Source organism: Melanostigma gelatinosum (assembly GCF_949748355.1).
Source record: "Melanostigma gelatinosum genome assembly, chromosome: 7".
Lineage (NCBI taxonomy): Eukaryota > Metazoa > Chordata > Actinopteri > Perciformes > Zoarcidae > Melanostigma > Melanostigma gelatinosum.
The window spans coordinates 23,119,114-23,144,131 of NC_136640.1; the positions used below are offsets into that span (position 1 = coordinate 23,119,114).

The window sequence follows — 25,018 nt, forward strand, 5'->3', positions numbered from 1 at the left end:
TGAAGAATTACATTTTTTAGTTTTGGGATTCTCCGTTCACTGTGAAGGCAGTTTTCTTCTAGAATACAGGGTGAGTAGCTGATAAAACACATTTTTTGGGGATGAAGTATTCCTTTAAGATTGAAGTCCCTGAAGATCACATGGGAACCAGAATGTGTCCTTCTACAATGTTTCTGTAGGATTTCCTCCTCTCTCATCGTGTCGCCACCATCCCTCAATTCTTTCCTCTTCCATCTTCTATGTCAGCATTTGTCTCACTGTTCATTTCCACTAGATGACCTTTAGTGGGTTGCTTTCAGAGAAGGCCAGAAAGAGTGTGTGTGTGCGAGTTCACAACGTGCAGAGTGTGTTTGGTAGTGCAGTATTTTGGGCAACTTTGAGTTCAATGGCGTTCAGTATCAGCAGTCATGTGGCAAGAATGTCACATTTTCCTGATAAAGTAGGAATAAAGGTCACACTCCTCCAGCTCTCTCACACACACACACAGCAGTGTGATGCCCTGGACCTGTGTCCTCAATCGGCAGGACGGAGCAAGTTCTGTGTTCGTAAAGAGACGGAGCAAGTTCTGTGTTCGTAAAGAGACGGAGCAAGTTCTGTGTTCGTAAAGAGACGGAGCAAGTTCTGTGTTCGTAAAGAGACGGAGCATGTTCTGTGTTCGTAAAGAGACGGAGCAGCTTCTGTGTTCGTAAAGAGACGGAGCAGCTTCTGTGTTCGTAAAGAGACGGAGCAGCTTCTGTGTTCGTAAAGAGACTGAGCAAGTTCTGTGTTCGTAAAGAGACGGAGCAAGTTTTGTGTTCGTAAAGAGACGGAGCAAGTTCTGTGTTCGTAAAGAGACTGAGCAAGTTCTGTGTTCGTAAAGAGACTGAGCAAGTTCTGTGTTCGTAAAGAGACTGAGCAAGTTCTGTGTTCGTAAAGAGACTGAGCAAGTTCTGTGTTCGTAAAGAGACTGAGCAAGTTCTGTGTTCGTAAAGAGACGGAGCAGCTTCTGTGTTCGTAAAGAGACGGAGCAAGTTCTGTGTTCGTAAAGAGACGGAGCAAGTTTTGTGTTCGTAAAGAGACGGAGCAAGTTCTGTGTTCGTAAAGAGACGGAGCAAGTTCTGTGTTCGTAAAGAGACTGAGCAAGTTCTGTGTTCGTAAAGAGACGGAGCAAGTTCTGTGTTCGTAAAGAGACGGAGCAGCTTCTGTGTTCGTAAAGAGACGGAGCAGCTTCTGTGTTCGTAAAGAGACGGAGCAGCTTCTGTGTTCGTAAAGAGACGGAGCAGCTTCTGTGTTCGTAAAGAGACGGAGCAGCTTCTGTGTTCGTAAAGAGACGGAGCAGCTTCTGTGTTCGTAAAGAGACGGAGCAGCTTCTGTGTTCGTAAAGAGACGGAGCAGCTTCTGTGTTCGTAAAGAGACGGAGCAGCTTCTGTGTTCGTAAAGAGACGGAGCAGCTTCTGTGTTCGTAAAGAGACGGAGCAGCTTCTGTGTTCGTAAAGAGACGGAGCAGCTTCTGTGTTCGTAAAGAGACGGAGCAGCTTCTGTGTTCGTAAAGAGACGGAGCAGCTTCTGTGTTCTTAAAGAGACGGAGCAGCTTCTGTGTTGTTAAAGAGACGGCGCAGCTTCTGTGTTCGTAAAGAGACGGAGCAGCTTCTGTGTTCGTAAAGAGACGGAGCAGCTTCTGTGTTCGTAAAGAGACGGAGCAGCTTCTGTGTTCGTAAAGAGACGGAGCAGCTTCTGTGTTCGTAAAGAGACGGAGCAGCTTCTGTGTTCGTAAAGAGACGGAGCAGCTTCTGTGTTCGTAAAGAGACGGAGCAGCTTCTGTGTTCGTAAAGAGACGGAGCAGCTTCTGTGTTCGTAAAGAGACGGAGCAGCTTCTGTGTTCGTAAAGAGACGGAGCAGCTTCTGTGTTCGTAAAGAGACGGAGCAGCTTCTGTGTTCGTAAAGAGACGGAGCAAGTTCTGTGTTCGTAAAGAGACGGAGCAAGTTCTGTGTTCGTAAAGAGACGGAGCAGCTTCTGTGTTCGTAAAGAGACGGAGCAGCTTCTGTGTTCGTAAAGAGACGGAGCAGCTTCTGTGTTCGTAAAGAGACGGAGCAGCTTCTGTGTTCGTAAAGAGACGGAGCAGCTTCTGTGTTCGTAAAGAGACGGAGCAGCTTCTGTGTTCGTAAACAGACGGAGCAGCTTCTGTGTTCTTAAAGAGACGGAGCAGCTTCTGTGTTCTTAAAGAGACGGAGCAGCTTCTGTGTTCTTAAAGAGACGGCGCAACTTCTGTGTTCTTAAAGAGACGGAGCAGCTTCTGTGTTCGTAAAGAGACGGAGCAGCTTCTGTGTTCGTAAAGAGACGGAGCAGCTTCTGTGTTCGTAAAGAGACGGAGCAGCTTCTGTGTTCGTAAAGAGACGGAGCAGCTTCTGTGTTCGTAAAGAGACGGAGCAGCTTCTGTGTTCGTAAAGAGACGGAGCAGCTTCTGTGTTCGTAAAGAGACGGAGCAGCTTCTGTGTTCGTAAAGAGACGGAGCAGCTTCTGTGTTCGTAAAGAGACGGAGCAGCTTCTGTGTTCGTAAAGAGACGGAGCAGCTTCTGTGTTCTTAAAGAGACGGAGCAGCTTCTGTGTTCTTAAAGAGACGGAGCAGCTTCTGTGTTCTTAAAGAGACGGAGCAGCTTCTGTGTTCTTAAAGAGACGGAGCAGCTTCTGTGTTCTTAAAGAGACGGAGCAGCTTCTGTGTTCTTAAAGAGACGGAGCAGCTTCTGTGTTCTTAAAGAGACGGAGCAGCTTCTGTGTTCTTAAAGAGACGGAGCAGCTTCTGTGTTCTTAAAGAGACGGAGCAGCTTCTGTGTTCTTAAAGAGACGGAGCAGCTTCTGTGTTCTTAAAGAGACGGAGCAGCTTCTGTGTTCTTAAAGAGACGGAGCAGCTTCTGTGTTCTTAAAGAGACGGAGCAGCTTCTGTGTTCTTAAAGAATCGGAGCAGCTTCTGTGTTCTTAAAGAGACGGAGCAGCTTCTGTGTTCTTAAAGAGACGGAGCAGCTTCTGTGTTCTTAAAGAGACGGAGCAGCTTCTGTGTTCTTAAAGAGACGGAGCAGCTTCTGTGTTCTTAAAGAGACGGAGCAGCTTCTGTGTTCTTAAAGAGACGGAGCAGCTTCTGTGTTCTTAAAGAGACGGAGCAGCTTCTGTGTTCTTAAAGAGACGGAGCAGCTTCTGTGTTCTTAAAGAGACGGAGCAGCTTCTGTGTTCTTAAAGAGACGGAGCAGCTTCTGTGTTCTTAAAGAGACGGAGCAGCTTCTGTGTTCTTAAAGAGACGGAGCAGCTTCTGTGTTCTTAAAGAGACGGAGCAGCTTCTGTGTTCTTAAAGAGACGGAGCAGCTTCTGTGTTCTTAAAGAGACGGAGCAGCTTCTGTGTTCTTAAAGAGACGGAGCAGCTTCTGTGTTCTTAAAGAGACGGAGCAGCTTCTGTGTTCTTAAAGAGACGGAGCAGCTTCTGTGTTTATGAAGAGACAGCTGTTACACCATCCTGATTGAAATTCATTTTCTAATTCTACTGTGTGAGATATTACTTTAGCATCAGTATGCTGTGCAGCTGTCTTATGGGGGACAAAATAAAGAAACATTGGCTTTGGTTTCCAGATATTCAATATTAAAAGACTGATCAGAAGCAAAATAAAAAAGCTTCTTCAGCACAGCCCTATTTTTAACTAAACCCTGTTCAGATTTACCGTCGCTGTGGATTCTACTCTTGCGTAGAACTTCTGACCTCTATCGTGAGGTCAGAAGTTTTAAGCAGGACAGAGGTGGATGATGACATGTTTTACCAGTGAGGTCTGAGGACTCTTAATGAATATGTTTCTATTTGGGGACGGGTGTCCTCTTTTTACACGCTTACCCTCTGCTCCAATAGAGACCAGCTTCACTCCTTTGCCGGCGATGAAGTCCAGGGCTTTGTTGACGTTGTTGATCTTGTGCACCCTCATCTTGCCTCGCTCAGGTTTGGGTAACCGTTCGCCTGTGGAAACATACAATCACACACGCACGCACACACACACACACACGGGGGAACAAACAAAAAGTGAAGAGTTAGCTCCTGCGGTGACGACAGCTTAGCATGTTTCCACAGGCTCAGCAGAAACACACTGTCAGGACAGTTAGAGTTACAGAGGGGACGATGCCGTCGCTCAAGGCAGAAAAAACAAAACTGGAGTGAATGTGAAGAAGGTCAGATTTTATTATAGCAGTTAATATGATGATCTACTGAGCTACAACCTGCTATTAAACACAAGGAGAGGACTGCAGTCATACAGTGACAGATGTAGAGCAGGTTCTCTATGCTTCTGTGGTCAATAGATAGACCGTATATACAGATGGGCGACGCGGCTCCACTTCCTTCCACTGTACAAAGGTAAAGACAAAGCATGCCAGTTAAGGACGCTGCCCATAGACTGTACAACAGAAGTGGACGGAGTCATTGTGACGTCACCCATTGGTTTGTGGACTGCCGTTTTAGTCGCCATCTGGGAATACGACTGTTGCCATGTTGTTTTCCTCGCAACCGATGAACGGTAACCATATTTGGAATGTGGAGTGATGTAGTGACGCCGTATACGGCTCTGGTAGCAATCTGTCAATCACAGTAGCCCCGCCCTAAAGCATGCTCTGCTTTATGGTCTATTGGACTCTAAATGGACCACAATTTACGAAATGAACATCATGCTGTATTGAAGAAGACTTGAAACTAGAGATTGAGACCATAAACTCATGTTTACAATGTTTACTGAGGGAATAAATAATACTTGGACGATTTGGACGTCATTTGGAGCCACAGCGGCATCGAGGTCCTGCCCAAACACCCGCTAGAGCCAATCATGAGCTGAGCAAGGCGGCCACAGTCTGTTAGCGTGAGCCACATAGCTGCTACTTCAGTGCCGCGGTGGCTTTTTGGCAAGCACACAATAACGAACCACGATACCTCTATAAATTGGAGGTCGATCGTGGATTTTTGAAGGTTATTGCTGGAATGCATGGACATAAAGTGGATCGTTACTTTCTGAAGAAAAATAGCTCAAACATTCTAAATATCCAAATCAAAATTTTAAGTCTGCTGGCATTTACAGCCGGAGTGGAGTGCTGGTCTCGAAGTACGAGTGCTATTTGATGTAGTATTTAACATTTGTCTAGATTATAATGTGGAGTCGTACGTCCCCGAGTGACTGGTGGCTAACCATCGGCCACTATTTGACAAACTGACACACGCTCTATCACCCAGACGGTTATGGAGAGTCAAAGTTACAGCTCCTGTCTCGTACATTTCCCCAAGCATCCAGATCTGGGACTGCTGACTCAGCTGTCAGTCATGATGTCACATGAATCTCTAAGCATCAAATAAAGAATGAACAAACACTTTAACATACATCGGCGTGACAAGAACTCCACAAAAATCACAGACCGCATATTTGGGAAAAATCTATTCGACGTTTACTTTGATTTATTCTGGGCGCTAACATGGAGGACTTTGGGACCTGTACTGCAGCCAACCACAAGGGGGCTGAGCTGTCATGTCGCCCATCTTTATACAGTCTGTGGGTCCATGCTGAGGCTGTGAGCGACCACGCCCCGGAACAGACAGAGACGTTGTGCATCTTAAACAACCAACAACATTTTGATTGACAGCTCAGAGACACGTGTGTGTGTGTGCCATGACGGCTTTTCCTGCGGGTTCTGTGTAAAACGTCCCTACGGCCGGTTTAGTCGAGATATAACTTTAAAAAACGTGTCCACTCTGCAGCCCGACTCTCTACAGACGAGTTACCTGCGATGGTCTCCAGCAGCAGCATCAGTTTGAGCCCATCCCTGAAGTCCTCCTCGATGTTCTCGATCTGCGTGCCGGACTTCCTCAGGTGGGAGTTGCACCATGCCGTGAACGTCTGCGTGAGAGAGAACAGAAACAGGAGGCACATGGTTATTATTGGTTTGTTGGTTTTTCAGCTTTTATGACAATAAATCACTTTCAAATCAAAAGAAAATGAATTTCAATGGACAGGAAGGAAGGTCAGGGAGTTACTTTTGATTAGACAGGAAGTAGCAGAAGAAAAAAGGGGAGGAGACAGATGTTATAATACAATACCTACAGCTAAGAAATGAGCGGCCAGTGACATCAAAGAACAATTTACACTGTATGTCACAATGACAATGTGGCGTTGCGAGCAGCACAAATCTCACACGTCAACAGCTGCTTTCACGTTGCTTCTGGTTCGCCAGCAGAAATGTGTTTGGAATCATTTTATTGTGAAAGGGTTTTGTGGCACTGAGAGCTTTTGTCACGCCACTCAGTCAGAAATCACACTTATGGCTCGTCAATGTGTCAAAACACTTATTTCCTGACGTGTTACATAATTCAGGGCAAGTGCCTAAAAAATGCCAAGTGACTAAAATACGTGTTATAAAGCACAACGGGTGGAATGAAACAGCTTTGAGAGGGAATGTCCGTCATGAGAGGGGAGGAGGAAAAAGGAAGCAAGAACGTGAAGGACGGAAAGTAGGTTTTCCCCAGCTGGAAAATAAAAGGAGGTAAAACAGACAGTTAAGTAAGATGAACTAGAAACATTTAGTAGTTTCGTAACTAAGAAATTTGCTGATGCTTTCTTTCATTGTACATTTCATCTTTATTTATATACATTTCACTTTTGGACTGGAGGATAAAGATGAGTTCTCACCAGACAATTCATAGACTTATTTTAAAATCCTAGAGATGAACTCTGGCTTCACTGCAGACTCACACACGGTATGGATCGTATCAGCGTTTATAGTCACAGATCGGATCAGCAGAAGAAAAAAAAGGCGCAAATATAACTTTTAGAGATGCCCGCGAGAACATGTTTGTGCTGTCGATACCGATTGTCGATGATATTTTTTGTCGTCTTGTCTTGTTATAGCAGCTTATACAAGGCTCCAGATAATGGAACTCTATGGAACCGCCGTACGTTAGCCGTTAGCTCCGGTATGACCCGTACGGATCAACCTCTTTCTCCACCGCTGTGCGTTCACAAACATCATGACAGGGGGACTCGCTGCCCTGCCAGCTCCCCCCCCCCCCCCCCCGTCCCACCACGGACACCGCCACAAAGCGCCCATTGAGCCTCCTGGATAATAGCACCCTTCAGCCCCCTGTATTCTCTCACACAGCTGTGTGTGTGTGTGTGTGTGTGTGTGTGTGTGTGTGCGCGTGCGTGTTGGGGGTTGGTATCTGCTTATCTGGGGGAGGGTCACACTCACACACACACTTAACACTGGACCAGTACATACGCTGAGGAGGGAGGAAGGGGAGATACATTTCACATAAACAAACAGACGTACAGACAAAGTTGGGAGGGCAGGGGGGCAGCAGAAAGACAATGCCCTCTCTACCCCACACACACACACACAGAGAGAGAGAGTTAACGACAATGCAGCAGGAAGTTCCAGCTTAGTTCAACACAAAGCAGACAATCAGAGCGGAGCTGCATCCATCACCGTCACTGATCTCTGCACTGCAAAAAGTTGCAGGTCTGCTGAGACCCTCAGCTCATTTAAATCAAGATTGAAGACTTTTCTGTTTGCTGCTGCCTTTAATTGAACCACATTCAATTAATATATTAATCAATTTCCTGCATTTCTGCATTTTACTACTGAATTTTATTTCTTACACTGTTTCTTTAATTGTTTTTAAATCTCCTTTTCTTTTTCTGTTTTAAATGGTTTCATGTGAAGCACTTTGAATTACCTTGTTGTTGAAATGTGCTATACAAATAAACTTGCCTTGCCTTGCAAAGATGAAAGAACCCTCCGGTTTGAGAGCATCGTAAAGCATCGACAATACGTTTTGTATTTCTATTATTTTAATACAAAAAAATCTAATTTGGTAAAGCGCATTACAACGGGCTGGACGACATGACGATGTGTAAAAATGTCTTTCAGTTGGAATTTTTACAACGTTGTTTCTAACAAACTGAATAAAACAATGTGGAGGCCGCACACACCTCCAGATAACAGACAACATTGTGTGACGCCATGGCGCTTACACGTCCAATACATCGCGATGACACCGAACGTAAACAGAGCAGGTCTGAAAGAAGTACAAAAAACTCAATGACAATAGAATAATCAGCGAGGTTATGGAGTCGATTCAGACGTGTAGAAATCTTTGTTTCGATAAGATATGGAATAGACCTGTATTTATGTTATTTTTAATCTAGTATTTCACTTTAAGACGTAGTTATTTCACACAGCAGAAAACATGCTACATGGTGATATTTATAGTCAGAGATATAAAGGATCTATATCTGGATAGAAGAATGGCCACATCTCCCAACAACAACATTCACACACTCGTCTCACTCTGAAACTTTGTTTGAAAAGTACTTTCTACAAACTTTACTATGAACCTCACCTCGTACAGAGTTTGTATGATGCAACAGACTGTTCCATGCTCCAAGACCAACAGATGTTGAACAGGTTTGTTAAAAGAAAAGAGGAGGTGTAGCTGTTGGTGGACCATCAAGTGAACTAAACTAAAAAACAAATCTTTCTGAATTGCCACCTAAACCCGGACGGAGCGAAGTGAGGAACGACGAGGGGTTTCTGCAAGTTTGGATGCTTTTGTTAAAAAAAAAAAAAGAAAATAAAAGGAGCGTTAAACCGTATGGGAGAGCAGCCGTGCTAAACGCGGGCTCTGTTCTAACAGGAGCGCTGCCACTGGGCGCGGGGACGAGGATGATACCGGAACGGGTCGAGACCTGCAGGGAGCTAGAGGAACTTTACGAGGCTGCGGATCCCACGGCTTTCATCCACCTCCCTCTGAGGGACCGGAGGTCAGACCCCCGTCAGCCGCTCTGCGCCTTGCTCGAGGGCACTTCAGCCCGGCTTCGTCGTAGCTTACAGTAGCCCTGTAGTCGAGTCCGTGACAGCGTTCAGCTAGCTTTGATCATGGGGGGGACGTAGCACGCCTCTGGCTAGCTGATGTCACTCCGGGACAACGAGGTGTGGTGCTGCTACATGTTTGAAGACGGACGGACGGACGGGCACACGCACACACACACACACACCATCAGGTCTAGCATGTGACAACGTTATCGTGAGATATCTCAGGCAAGGTGAACTGATCTGAACTCCCCTCGTACAAACACATCATTATGGATTAGAGATATCAGCCACCATCGATTACTGATTGCCAAAAATTAAGCAGCACATGGCTGATAATTCTAAAAGGCAAAAATGAGGACAGAGAGGAGGCTAGTGGGGAAAGTGCAGCAGGGACAGACTGAGCATTGACTCATGTTTTGCTGTAACAGAAAAGAAGGGTGCGACCAAACCTTGTACTGGTGCCTGCAAGCATTATTTCAACTGCTTCACCTCGACTGGCTTTCAAATCACCCAGTTTAACATGCTCATTTAAATGAGTTTGCAAGTCGTTATCGCATCAGAGTTCCAGTTTTGATTGTCGTGGATATCTACTGGCTGAACCGACAGACTTTAAAAGTGAACTGACCAAATGGGCCGAGTGCCAGTGAAGCCTGTTTAAGCTGCTCCGTGTGTGTGTGTGTGTGTGTGTGTGTGTGCGCGCGCGCGCGCGCAGACCAGAGGACTTCTGCTCTGAGGACACATAACAAGCAGACGTCTGCGCGGCACCTTCTCAACACTTGCGACCCAGCTTGGCTCTCATCCTCCGGTATCTGTAGTCACGGTGGACAACGTCCTCTCTGACATCACTGTTTCGCGCATGGGCTCTCGTCTCGCCGTTTGAGGCCACTGCTGAACCCCGACGCATCATCACGGTGACGTGGGTTAGAGCTGCTTTTGGGGATTTTACACGTCCGAAGCTCCATTTGTAACAGTCATAATTTTATCTACCGGCGGCGGCCAATTGTTACATCTATCATTGTCTAAACAAATTAAAGAGAAAATCCTTATCAAAGCAGCCTTACGGTGCACAGGGTTAGTGGGAGGGACTCCCTGCAATACCATCAACCCAGGGGCAGACTGTCCTCAACCGACCCGCCCTGACCCCCGTCTCGTTTATCACACTTTGTGGGTGTGACTGGTGTCATCGCTGTACATATACAACCAACGGGTTTAATGATTAAATTGTTTACAAGAGCACAAAGTTCTTCATAGATCTAGCTCTCAAAGTGCAATGGACTGATGTTAAAATGCGTTCATGTTCATCTTTGTCTTGGTACAAGGAACTTGTAGTTCCACCATGAAACTGCCCACAACAAGGTCTGTGGATTATCTTCAGCAACCGGGTCAGGATTTCTAGCATGAACTGTCCCTCGACAAAATCAGACATCCTTGTTTGTGTTCTGGAGTAATATCTGGAAGCGGTTAAGTCGTCCAACGTGTCTCCGTCTTCCGTGGCAGATATACAGCCGCCTCCTCGCTGCTTTACTGCTGCCAGAGGGTGGAAAAACAGACTGAGCCTAACGGGGTCTACTGGGGTCAGCCGTTTGATCTCCGTTTCCACACACAGTCATCAGTGTGACACCACCCAACCCTAATGGGCCCTACAGAGGTCAAAGGTCAAGGGTCCGATGGCTATTCGTTTCAAAGAGAGGAACTCTGCAGAAGTTTTAAACTCTAAAATGCACACGCACATGAAAACACATGACACAAACCTCCATTTGAAACAGTGAACACACACACACACACACACACACACACACACACACACACACACACACACACACACACACACACACACACACACACACACACACACACACACACACACACACACACAGTTGAATGGATGGTCCACTACACACCTATCATATACCTGTGCTGCTCTCTTCAACTATTTCACCAGTTCTTCCCACACCCAACGACTTAATGCATGTGCAGTTCTCTGAATACATAGGCAACCTAATTGTATTTATACTGAAGGATGCACACACAGATATTAGTGTGTCTTGCTATACCTGGGAAGAATGAGCCAGGTTGAACACTATTATTGCTCTAGTGCCGTGCATTCTCTGCATGTCAGCAGTGTGTGTGTTTTGTAGATCACACCCTTTTTCTGTCTTGCCAGCGCCAATGAGCTCACTCTTAAAGCAACTGCACACACCGACAGCCTGTTTCTGTGGCAGCTCCACTGACTCATCCACACTGCTGACTGTGTCACTCTTCAACAAACAGCTATCATACTGTCACTTTAACTCTCCACATGCTCGTATAGTTCTTTTTAAATTCTAGTCTTGTTTTTATTACTTTCTCTTTATATCCGTATTGCCGCAACAACAGATTTTCCCGTCTGAGGATCAATAAACATTTATCTTATCAGATCTCAGAAAATATTCCAGAGGAAAAAAAAAAGAAACATTGAACTGGTAAACATGTTTTTACTAAACCATATTAGTCTGTTCAATAAGTTATGAAATATCTTTATTTTCATGCTTTAGGGCGGGGCTACCTTGTGATTGACAGGTCACTACCACGGTGTTGTCCGTGTTTTCGTCTTAACAAATGAGCCCCTTTCACTGCGTGTTTAGCTCATGAAAGTTAATTGTAAGAATTTGGTCACCTAAGAAAGTCTTGTTCAGCATTTAGCTGTACCTAACGCCATCCTCTCGTGTCACTTCTGGTTCCACAAAGACAAGATGGCGACGGCCAAAAAACAAAGACGGCGATGGACAAGAACCGAGACGGCGGTAGCAAAAAATGGCGATGGCCAAAAAGAACAGTGCTTCCAAACAGCAGCCCACGAACCAATTGGTGAAGTCACAATGACTACGTCCACTTCATATACAGTCTCAGTTACACACTTTTCTTCACACTTCATTTTCTTCACACTTAGAGTTTTGACCTCATTGAGGCAACACTTCTTCTCACAAGTCAAAAAGGCTACACGCTTTCAAGCCACATCTTTTTCAAGGTCTTCCTCAAGATGTATTCCTAGCACAGCCACGGTACACGTACACACACACACACACACCTCTATACAAGCTGCAAACACACTCCTACCACAGCCCAGTTGTGCAATTCATCTCGGTTTCATATCTCACTGCTACGTTGAGACTCTGACTTGATGAAACTGTTGACACATGAAGACGTCTTGTCACTTCCTGTAAAAACAATTGCAGAGCAACAGTTTGCACCTTTTGAAAGTGCGGTTTGAATTAATTAGGCAGCAGTGTTTGTCCTCCATACTGTGCTGCTGCTGAAAAAACACCTCGACAACACCAGCGAGACTGTCGTGAAAAATACTAAAGAGAAGAAGAGCCAAAGTGACACGGGGGAGGTTAGGAAGAGACTCTGGAAACTGAAAATTGCAATGTAATGAAATATATAATCCAAATACAATTCATGAGTGAAAGCAGTCTTTTGGAATATCGTGTGCATGTAAACGTAGTCAGGTTGGTTGTATTGAGAGGCCTGTTGTGTAGAGGTGAAGCCCGGGCTTGGCACGACGACGAGCCAGAGAACGAAAAAAGCGCAACTATAAAAAACGGAAGCAGACGGCAAGTTGCTGCATCAAAACTTTAACTTGAGCTGCTAGTTAAAGGAGTTTTATGGGACCTGCTGGCAGAGAGCTACAACCTCAAGGAACTTCGGATGGAGCCGTACTAGACTGGACCGGCTGCACCAGACCAAAGGCCTCGGCAGCTAGTCTGGTCTGGCCTGACACAAGGCCTCCTATTCTTAGAGGCACGGGGATTATAAAAAAACTAAAATGGGGCTGTGGCGTGCGACACCGTGGCACCGTCGTCAGTCTTTGGCTTCAGACGCTGTGGAGGACGGGTTGGTCTTTGTGCCTCAACACACAGGGAGGAGAAGTCTCCCACATGCATTCCCAGCATCTGTCAACTACCAAAAGGTCAACTCCACATTTAAAAATGTTGGGAGTCACAACTGTCTTCCATTAAGTCAAGCAAACCACAACGCAAATCACCATCTTCAAGATTCCTCGAACTCTACTTGAGAAACAAGCATCACGACGCCTCCTTTCCACAACGACGCAGAGCGGGAACAGAAATCTAGACACCGCAAACCAGGAAATAGATTCCACTGCACTCTGGTTCCATGCAGTTGGAAGCGGACATGCAGGCCCACTACTGTAGAGCTGCTGCACCGCTCTGGAGTCACAGTAAGGGAACACCACACCGTGGGGGGGGGGGGGGGCTTCACAGTGAATCGGTGCATGCGTGTGTGACAACTGAGGGGTTGAGGACGACGAGGAACCGCCCTGCAGCTAAACCAGTGAACAGTTTGTTGTGAGAAAAGTCTTGACAACATGTTCATGCCATGTGACGGCGAACAGGAGGAAGAATAGATCCGGGAAGAAGACGAGGAAGACGACGCACAGCTCTGCTGCAGAGGTTTGTTTTGGTCTCATTGCCCTCAAGTCTGGACGGCAGAGGACACACACACACACACACACACAGGGAGCCTCCCTCTTGTTTCATGTGCCGACAGGTAGTCAGTAAAGTAGTGCTTGCTATAATAAGGGGCACACACACACACCCCAGAGGGAGCTGACAGACATGTAATTGTTGTGTGCTTCTTGGCCAGCCGAATGCCCCTCAGATATGCCATTATGTGAGTCAACAAGCTTAGAGCGGACACACGGCTCTCCAGGAGATAACAGAAACAAATGGAGAGGGAGGAAATGCAGAAGAGGGGGAGGGAGGAAGCCAGGAGATGATCAAGAGGAGGAGGAGGAGGAGAAACATATGATGAATGATCCAACTGGGAGGAAGAGAGATGACATATGTGACAAATATAATTAGAGTTCATGCGGGGATCTTTTAAGTGGTGATGAGAACAGCCTCAGTTTACTGCTGCCGCCTCTATAGGACCTTCATAAAGAAGAGTATCGTGAGTCTTAATGCACGTCAGCGGACAGATCCGGCCTCTCTAAAGAACTTCACCCACAGACGGATCCTCCGGCGGGGAGGAGGAGAGCTCGGCGCCCGGCCGACACGAATCCTTCGCATTTCATTGGATGGCTAAAAAGTAGGCGGGCTTTGATACTGAGCTAAAGAAGACTGTGGCGCCACACGAACACCTCCTTGGTGGCCAAAAGTTGCAGATTGATCGATGGAGGGACGTCACAATATTATTGGTTGGTACTAGTCTATCCAAGCACACGTCTTACATAGTTTTTTTAACATATATATATATATATATACACACATACATATATATACACACACACACATATATATACATACATATACAAACACACTAGCTATTCACTAAAAGCCAGCAGCCAGCTGCTGATTAGTTTGGACTTTGGCCGATAAACGGTCACGCCATCGTTCATTAGGGGATATATATAGATATAGATATAGATATAGATACACACACACACACACACACACACACACACACACACACACACACACACACACGACCGTTTATCGGCCAAAGTCCAAACTAATCAGCAGCTGGCTGCTGGCTTTTAGTGAATAGCTAGCATGTTATGAGAGGAGACTTAAAAAGGTGGCGAGTGAGGAGAGGAAACAAGGGCAGGAGGAGGGCTGACGTGTCGAGCAGTGGGGTCATTTGTTCATTTGTTTATGCCTCTTCCTGTCTTTGTTGCCGTCATTGGGTCGGGTTGCACCTCCACCAACAGAGACTGTGTCCTATTTTAGGATCAGCGACCTCGCTCTTAAAAACAAGACGCACTTTACACACACTGGCTGTGCGAGACTAACAAATGATTAACACTAACTCATGAATAAGTTTGTCGCAAATTCATTTACTTGAATTAAAAGACGGGGAATATTTTTCTGCATTGCAAATAATTTGCAGATGAATCCATAATGAAAATAATCAATAGTTCATAATGTAGAACAAGCTCCAGCCCAACTAACTACTGCTTTTACATGAGTAATGATAATCTAAAGATAGAATATGAAATAGTCACAGGGACATTTATATACTTAAGTACAACTAACATGTTCCATGCAGGACTTGTTTACAGTGTGGTACAAGTACTTTTACTTCAGTAAAGATTGAAATACTTCGACATACCGCTCTCATATCGAAGCGGTTTGTCCTAAAGAAAGTCAACCTGAGGCTGCGTGTTTCTACACTACGAGGCCACGTCGTCCGGCTGTGTTTCAATACTAACTGCTGGGGGCTTTGGGGCCGGTTGCGTCAGCGTTTCATCGCCGTATGTCGACACCGTCCACCACAAAAGACACACGTTTCTTAATCTTCTGCTTTTCCAGGTGAGGATTTCGGCTGACACGATGATCCGCGACGTAGCACGTATAAAAAGGTTGGTGTGTCACTCAAAGACTTCTAGAAGAGATGGATTTATTTACGCATGTGCTGAGGTTTTTATGGTCAAGTCTTCATTAGAAATTGGACTGAACATACTTACTGTTCATTAAGCCACCACATGTACTTCACTCAGACAAGAAAATCGCCCAGACATTAAAAATATTAATCCTCCAAAGTAAGTGTGATCACTCCGGCTCTAAAGGGGGCCGCCATTAAGGAGTCACTCCTCCTTAAAGGTAGTCGGTGTAACCTGCTGTTACGCAATAAACCGGAGGAGTCTGAGCGCAAATACCACCCAGAGCCTCAACGCTTAATGAGAAAATGTTACGTTTTAACCAGCTTCACCATTATCAGCTGAATGACATGCAAGACACAGGAACTTGTTGTAGCGTTGCTACGTTCACGGCTACTACGTCACTGACGTCAACGTCATACTCATCGTCACAAACTCTCACTCTCCCTCTCTTATCCGGACACTCGCTAAATTCTAAACAGTTTAGAAATCTGCTAGTTTGGTCACAAGTTGGCACCATGTTGGCAGACATGAGTCTGTAATCCTGCAAATAAAAGTAGAAGAAGAAGAGTAGGTTGTGAACCAGAAACAAAACCATCTGTAAGAGAAAAACACAGAGGGGTCTTCAGGAAGTTGTTACAACTCGGCAAAAAGACAAGCATTCGCACGCGGGAATATCTGGGAAGACGGGGGAAACAGCTGATCAGTCGTGAGGAAAAGATTTGCCACGTCAGCATTTAAATCAATAAAGGCCCATTCCGTTACCTATTTAGCCGTCAACACTATTTCAACAAAAGCCAAAAACCATCCCGAGCGAGCGTCAACAGACCGCAGCAATTGAGGAATCAAATTTGGTTTCGTTGTTTAGTTTCCATGCAGCTTTTCTAATGTGCTACTTCAAAATGTGCACAACTAATGTGTGATGCTTCGGAGACAGTTGTGTGCAGGAGGGGGCTAAGGGGGTAGAGAGATTTATTCGGACACTGGGACTCATGCCGGGAGGAAATGAAGGGAAGAGCGGCAACAACAGAAAAGGTGGGGGGGATACAAGGTTTGACAAACTACCGGTACATACACACTAACGTTCTGTTGTTTTGAGCACACAGAAGCAAAACAGAGCCACTAGTATGCAAATGTCATGGACAATTTTATCTGCATAATTGATCTGCCGTTGTCAGACAACTCTAATATGTTTGTGTTGTCTGGCTCCACCCACTTTAAAAATTAACTACAAACATTTCTCGTGAAATTCTTTTTCTTGTACCAGCTCTGCATAGCAGAGCTGGTACAAGAAACATAGAGAAAGGTGAGAGGGGTGAGGAGAGAAGGACAGGATGAAAGAGAAGAAGGGAACGCTTGATGAACGAGTGTCAACCCCTGCTCAACATGACGGAGACGTCAGGAATGCCAGCTGTTCTTCCTCCCTCTGACTCCCCCCGTCCAGCACATCTTCTCTCTCCTCCTCTCAGCCACTTCCTCTCCTTCCTCTATCCCACCCTCGTCTTCAGCTCTCGCTCTCTCTTTCATACTATGTTCAAGCTTGTGGAGGCCAGAAACAGTTAAATCTCCTCCAAGCAGGAAACTGCTTGACGTCTCTGTTCTGTATGTATCCGAATTCTAAGTTTTTTTGGGGAAATACAGTATCGCTTAATAAGTCGATAAGTTAAAAATGCAGAGGTCATGTGTGACGGACCTAGTGAGGATCCTCAACTCTCCAATAAGCTGTAACATGTGGGCGGGCACTCAATTGGTACTTCTATGATCAAAAGTGATATGGAAACCGATATGAAGTAATCAAACAAACCATTCACTTGTCCTTTTTTCCGTTTCCCCCTAAACCTTCTTTCTGTCTTTGCATGTCAAATACAGTAGGACAAAGTTCTGCTGCAGCTGAATGTAAAAAGATGAATAAGATCAGCTCAAAGACACAGCGAGGAGAGAGGAAAAAACAACTTCATTCACCCGAGGTCAGAATTACTGCGCAAAAGGTTTTCCCCTCAGTGTGTGCGTCTGTTTCTCTCATATCACACCATCGCCTCTCCCCAGCCAATCAGCAGCCAAACTAATCCACTTCCTGTCTTTAGAGTCGCAGCACAGGAAGCGGCGGGGGCGGGAGGATGTCCATGTTAATTCCCCAGGAATGCGGCAAATGAATCCCAACTGTACAAGACGTGAAACATTAACCCCCGAGGAAACTTAGCCGTCTGGAGGTATACAGCCTCCATGTCCACAGACAATGGGCTCAGAAAGGAACGTGCACAGGAAGTTCATAAAGGCTGCTGCGCTGTGGTGATTCAAGTAACTGAGGTGACTCATGTAGAAAGCCGAGTGAGGTTAGTGGGACGGAAGGCGCTGCTAACTGCAGAAAGTCTGGAGGTGAGAGGTGACCGGTATCTGGCCAATTACACTCTCAGGATCTCACACTTGCAATTTGTATTTCTCAGGCCAGAGCCACAGCAGAAAGATCCACCGTCACATTTGTTTGGTTCAATGGAATCACGGAGGCTGTAAAGAAAGGTTGCATGGGCTCACAAGTAACAGATCTCCCAACTAGCTTATCAGACAAATTCACAGCAAAACATTTAAGATTTTAGGACTGAAATTCACCATAATTCGAATTATTGATTACGAGGTTATCGTTTAGAAACTGCATGAATCTATTGTCTACCGGTACTTAAAATGTCAAAACAATGTTCAAATTGCTCGTTTTGTCCCTCCATGAACACCTGCTCCTGTGGCTAACTGATGTTTCTCGGATCATTTTCTAAATCCTAACGAACGACAATGCAGTTGAATGGAATCTTTTTTTTTAGGCATCCAAATGCTGAGGGGGCCTGCCCAAATTAATTAAAATAAGAAAATAAGTAAATGTTCAAAACAACCCGCTTCAGTATGAAATGAATTAACAATGGCAATAAATAAAAACAACGCACACTGCACTTTCACAGACAAAAAGATGAATTGTTCACTTGATCCCAGGAGAGATATGACTCCTCTTGTTGAACACAGTCCTTCCTTATAGAAGCCACACCTCAGGTAACCGACCGCGTGGTAAAGATTACGAGAACAGGCGGTGCAATGACCAACGGCGTTTTACAATCCAGGGCCTTAAAACCCGCCCACTCAATGACTCAACCGGCCTGTCGTTTTCACAACCGCCGTGTGAGTTTGGAAAAGTTCCACTACTCTTGAGGGAATGACACGCACACTATTACGCATGACTCGCTTGATATGTCACCACTTCAACTGCATTTACTTAACTATATTTGACACTTCCTCAAAGTCCTCGACAGTAAAGTAAGACTGAATATACTTTTCAAAATGTACACAAACAGTCAACAAGGTGCGTTTCTTATAGTTAGACAGGCAAAAAAAATAAACAGAAAGTATCCATTCCAGTGTTTTCCCCACATTCACTCTGCATGTGTCGCACCGCCGTGTGCTCAGTTCACATTTGTGTTAGCTAAACTGCTAAAGAAAGCTGAAGAAGTGAAGTGAAGACAACGTCGACGGTGCCGGATAAAAACTGGCTGGTGAGCAACATGCTAACAGATTCTGTGTTTTTAGCCGAGCTAGACCAAGACAGACCCTCATTGTTCTCCATGACGTCTGCTCAAAACATCTGTGTGGTGACATACACAGTCATCCAGTTCAGGATCCCATTCAGCATGGACCAACGCGTGAAGAGCCAGCTCATGGTCATGAGTACACCTGGAAACTGGAGCTTGTGTACAGGACAACCAGACAAGGTGGACAGAAAAACAGATAAGGAAACGAACGACGTGCTTCATGTCCAAGTTGAGTGAATCTAACTTCACATCACCTTCTTTACGGGACAAAAGCTTTGACCGCACTAGTCGAGTCTCAACTTGGCCGCAAATCTGGAAATGTTAACGCCATAAACAGAGAGCCGACGCCTCTTTTGACTTTGATGGAGTTGACTTTTTGCCTTGCTGTGACGTAGAAGTGGCTCATTGCGTTCTACGTTCTAATGGTCTGGGCAGCCAGAACCACCGGTAGCCAGAGCGGTGTTCCCCTTGTTTCCTCAGCCCAACCTCCCATTACAAAACCAGAGCTCTGCAATCGCTGAATGAGCCAAGGTCATTATTATTATTATTATTATTACCAAACACACCCACTTCTGTGTGTGTGTTTTTACACAGTCCCAATCAGGAGCTTTGGCAGGCCCGATAGCAGCTGGCAGGGCGAAGCGTCAGCTGTTTGTCGGCCTTTTATTAAAACCGCTGGCTGAATCTTTCCAGAGCGCCAGTTCTCCCGTTCTGTTGTTGATCAGTTCAGGCAGCAGGAGACGGAATCACTCCACCGAACCCGCTTCTGGTTACAAAGCGTTCCGTTGTCTCGATGCCAAACTGGCTCTTGGTGCCGGCTCTTGCTGTTGGGGCTTTTTCAACATTTATGGGTTTTCCCAGCGTGAGACAAACATGTTTCTGTAAGTGCAGAAAATGGCAACAAACCAGACTGATGCCATAAAAAAGAAGAATATACGATAGCAATGGCAACACATGAAATGGAAAGATTTCTTTAAAATGGTTAAAGTTTAAAGGAACAGTCAATTATCATAAGGATGCCTCTAAATGTCCACCATAAGTGAACAAGACCAAGAACAAGACCCCCGGCTGTTATTTCTATATCGGGATTCTTGATGATCAGTCATCGATGCAACTGAATCGGAATTTGGTGGGAGATCATGCAGGTCCACCAGCAACTCCTTTAGCTCAGACTCCCTTGGAACCTAACGGCAGCAAACAGTCTGCCGCGGACCTCGCTTCTCCACCGGTACCCGCCGGGAGCCAATGAAGACACCACAGCGCTGGCGAACCAGGTCGCATTGCTTCGTCCCGCTGGAAAGAAGGCACGGGGGAACCAGAACCAGGGCTGAGCGGGGCAGACCGGCAGACCCGTACTGCAGTCAAAACGAGGGGTTTTTGAAAGAGACACTGGTGCTTGGAGACACTACCGCTTCTGTCCACAGGGACCGCCAAGATCAACACAAAACAAAAGTTCCTCGTAGTGGCTTTACGGTGGAATTAAACAGCTGGTAAAACCGGCAAACATGATATGAAGCATCAACAAGTCGGTCAAGAAGGAATTCATTTGGAGTGAACACAAGGTTTCTTTACAGAGCTGATATTTCTGGAAAACATGTGGACGTGATTTTCTGTGCCAGTGTGAAGTGAGTCACCATTAACGTCGGGTGTGTCCGTGTGCACACATTTGTTGAGTAACAACCGGCTGAACCATAGCATGCTGTTGGGAATGTAATGGAGCGTGTTTGGGTTATCAGCATTTAAGAAACTGAATTCTTAACAGAATTATGAATGTATGTAACAATTATTAATTATTATTAATAACAACGGGGCACCACCCTGCGAGCAGGGACCAATAACCAAACGATAAAACTAAGTCTCATAATTGGTGGCCACTCGTAATGTCAATAGTCGGGTGCGACTACACATTCGAAGTGACAGTGAAGGTTTAAGTTCGTACACACGGCTACTACATACAGTTTCATTACGCACAAGTAATCACAGACGACTGCTCCTTAAAGTACAACTGAGTTCATTAAATCAAAATAGTAAATGATCAAATCAATTAATATTGCAACCAACAAATGTTATCATACAATTTTATATGCCTAATACCCAAAGTCAAATGAATGAAATGGGTGAGGGTGTATGTATGCAAGTATGTGTGTGGGTCTGTGTGTGAAAAGAAAGGGGGGTCTTGAAACTACAGTCGAAAACTACAAAGATGGCGGAGGGGGAGTCTGTGTAGTCACGTGTGTAAAAGAGGAGGGGCCTTAAAGAACTACAGCTAAACCACCACCAGATGGCGTAGTCGAGTGACTTAGACAAAATGGCGGAGGGGGGGGGGGGGGGGGGGGGGGGTCAGCTGTATGTAATCACGTGTGTCGATGCATCGCGTGAGTTGGGACAAGAGGCAACGGGGTTACCCAGGGGCAGACTATGTGTATGCAAGTTACGGAAAACCAAGAGAGATAAAAGGACAGAGAGAGGAATCAGAGTTTCTGTGTGCGGCGTCGCGTCGTGGTGAGCGTGAGGGTCGCAGATCGTATCTTGCACCAGCTGCCGTTGTCGCTTCGCGAACTGACGAAACTTGTGCACGATAGTCGCGTTTCCACACTTCACTCACAGAATCGATTCAAGGAAATAGAGCAAGAAAACAAAATGAAATCAAGGGAAGAGTGTTCGTGGGAGAGTTGTCCTTTTTCCTCGTCAGGAAGGGGCGCAGGTGAAGCTTGCTGATCGGCGCGGCTTTGCAGCTGGCGCTGTGTTCGGTCCGTTGTGGCGTGGCTCGTGTGAGCAAACGCAGGTCCGATCTGTTCTCGCTGCAGGGAGGACAGTTAACTTCGGCTGAGACGACGTGGTCCGTACGTCTTACCGGGAATCATCGGTCAGGAGAGGATTAGACGTCTTCCTGCCGGAGTGTGCACAAAATGAAAAAAAGCAGAGAACGGATCACGGAAGCGGATTAGTTATCGCTGGGTAAGGGGCCTTACTCAGCGTGGCACACTGTCTGTTTCGTCCAGCGAAATGGCATGTGACCTGTCAGGGTTTGAGTGAGGGTGGTAGGCCGCGGCTCCTCGTGGCCAGCGTCACGCTGGAGGGGGGGGGGGGGGGGGCCGATGGATCTTCTGTGTAGCCAGGACTGAGGTCCATGCTGAAGAGGAGGAATATCGCCGTGTTCGAGCTTATAAACCTGGTCTCACGCACAGCGGGAGGCATTTTCTTGGCCAATGGAGAGTTGGCCTCAGCTGTGGCCGAAGGTGGAGGTGTGGTCATCTGTGCAGATGACTGTCTGATCTGAGGTCAGGCTTTTGGTGAATGAGGGAAGCATGTGAGGAGCTCAGCCAGCCAGGAGATAGCGCCAGACCCCAACACATGCCAAGTCCACTATTATGACGGCGCTGCTGATGATGTGATGGCTGCCGCTACGGCGTTCACTGCTCATCAGCACCATTAACACACAAGACCAGCTCGACACAAACACACTGGACTACTTTCACCAGTCACATCTCGTTGTCTTCATATTGTAGAGTAAAGCACAGTCAGACGCTATTGTGAGCGTATCAAAGTCAGTTAGTTAGATAATTGTATTTTTAACATGCGTTAGCTATTATGTTATCGTGTTAGATGATGGTGGGCATACTTTATCAGAAATATTAGCATTGGGCGTCTTCCCTCAAAAATCATACTCTTACACCTTCAAATGTTACAAAAGAACCGGCCTCATCTCAAAATAGAGATGATGGTGTAAATACAAAAGATGTCATGCGATGCGGCTTGCATAGATCACAATGTGCAGCACGGGACACAGCAGGAGAAGAGAAGATGGCGTCTGAGACCGGAGGCCTTGCTGATGGTTTGTGTGGTTACGACCAATGAAACATCAGCAGTGACGAGTATTCAAGGAGCGGGACCAGTTTTCTGACCAGCAACAAAGTCTGATTGGTTCTTTAGATCTCACCTTCATACACTTCTGACTGAGTCTCTTCTCTGATCGCCGCATGTTATCAGTGTTTTACTGCTGCACAGTGCACCTATTTATTGTTATTTTGATGCATGTCATTATTACCTCGCCAACACTGTTGTACATTCAAAAGAAATGAAACTAAACAGTGCATCTGGTGACGAAGTAAAGGCAGGCTTAGGCAACGGTCGCAGAGGATGCTTAACTTCTGTTTTCTACTGTTCCATCACACCACAGAGTCAGTTTGTAACCGTGACTGATAACCAGCTAGAGGAAGTTATTGGTCCGAAAAGAGAAGTCATTTTTGTTGGTGCACAATGTGTGAGAACTGAACTTCTTATTGTCTTCATCTAGAGGGGTGGGGCATTAAAACTACTGATACAAGTAGAAACAACATTTCACCAGCGCTGTACCTGATCTCCCCTCTGTCTGTAGCGGGTCAACGTGTCAGACAGGAAACACCGCTGTAGATGGAATGAGTGAGCGCTACAAGACTCAGTGCTGCTGGGTTATTTTAATTTAAACACTGTAGAGACACATGATTAGCTGGCAGCATCGCTTCCCTCTACCACACACACACGGCTGATTATCAAGTGATAAAACCAAGGTCAGTGCAGCATGACCTCTGAGGGGGAGGAAAGAAAGGAAAAGGAGAAGAAACTGCACGGTTTGAGTGTGAACAAACAAAGCAGGCCTGCTTGTTTTACAGCAGCGTAATCTGCGTGTGTGCGGTATGAGAAGCGCGACATTCCAACAGCTATAAATCTACATACTTGGCATTCCCTCGAAAAAATGGAATTTGTGTTGCTGATCTCATACAAAACCCAGTGCACACACACACCTCAGAGAGAGACAGACAGACAAAGGGACAGAAATGTCTCTTATCTCATGGAGCAAATATTAAATGAGTGAATCATGTGGCGCTCCAGATACGAAGGGGAGAGAACGGAGGGCTCTGTGCATGAGCGCGTGTGTGAGCGTGAGAGAGAAAATGTGGCCAAACGGGAGTTTCAGGCCGGCCTAGTTGCCCGGCAGCAGACAGCATTGTCACGGTAACAGGCTCTTCCTGCCCCTCCTCCTCTCCACCCGCCTTGCACACTTTTACCTCATAAGGCAACGCATTTGACTGGCTGTCACAGCGACAATGGTGTAAGAGGGTAGCAAGGTGAGCCCCCCGCCGCTGATACACACTCACCCCCCAATAAACACACCAAGAATGGACATGCAGAGTTTAGAATTAAATGAAAAAACACTTTCAGGGCAACACCTTTCAAGATCCTTTCAAGTAACCCAAGTGCATCCATGTCCACTGTGTGTGTGTGTGCTGTAAAGTGCAGGAATGTGAAACACGCACACACAAATGCACCTTTTGTGCCTCCGTTCTGCTTCCCATGAAGCAGCAGGAACAGGAAGAGAGAGACCGACGAGCAGAAGGAGGGACGCAGAGAGACAGGAAGTGAACAAGTGTCAACAAGCGTGTGCGTGTCTTCAGGCGGCCTTGGCTCCCATGTGCTGGATTTTAATACCCCGTGTGGGAGTTTCTGCACTTCTCAGGGAGTCAAAAATATTCTTCAAACTCAAGGCATGCATGCTAACCAGTCATCGGCAGGTAAAACCAGATATCTACAAGCTGATGCGAGACAAGGACTTCAATCTAGATGCATGCAAACGGTCTCCAGACTTTTCAAGGACTTCCTGGTGCTGCTTGTCATAAGGAAGGGGGGGGGGGGGGCTCGTAAGGGAGCTGAAAGGGTCCAGATCGCGATACAAGGAGTTTGTTTTCTGGAGTTTCCGCTTGTTGATGACCCGTACTAAACACGCACACGTTCCACACTCACTGGCCCAAAGCCTGTCTGACACACACACACACACAGTCAAGCGCATGCCAAAGCAAATCGGCATGCAAATGGACATTAATCAGCCACATCAGAAGTTAAAAGTGGCGGTCAGGGATTACCAGGCAGACTGTTTTATTGTTGTCGTCGATTGTGGAACAATTGTGGTGCATAAAATCACAGCTGCAGATCATTACTATCCCTTTAAAACTACGCCAACCACTTCCTGTCCATCTGGACGAGCAGAATGAACCGGAGTTCAACCTAAACCAAGTGTAAACGAAACATAGCATGAATCTCATGATCAAACCAGAACAAAGCATTCAACTGTGACAGTCCTGAAGCGTGAACGCCAGCAAAGTACTTCTAAATATTAATTTATTGCATTGTTTGCATAAAAGTGAGAGCTTTGAAGCACAGTCCTGTTTGGCT

At 46.0% G+C, this 25,018-nt stretch overlaps 1 protein-coding gene across 2 annotated transcripts in view; it reads right to left on the reverse strand.

Annotated features, from left to right (window-relative positions):
- Positions 1 to 25,018, reverse strand: part of LOC306780074 (alpha-actinin-4-like) — a 60,705-nt gene that overhangs the window by 21,514 nt on the left and 14,173 nt on the right. For both annotated transcript variants that reach the window (XM_079272275.1, XM_079272274.1), the window contains exons 2-3: positions 5,772 to 5,886; positions 3,852 to 3,971 (exon numbers count right to left, since the gene is read on the reverse strand). In XM_079272275.1, coding sequence (XP_079128401.1) covers positions 3,852 to 3,971; positions 5,772 to 5,886 — 235 coding nt within the window. The remainder of the gene's footprint in view (positions 1 to 3,851; positions 3,972 to 5,771; positions 5,887 to 25,018) is intronic.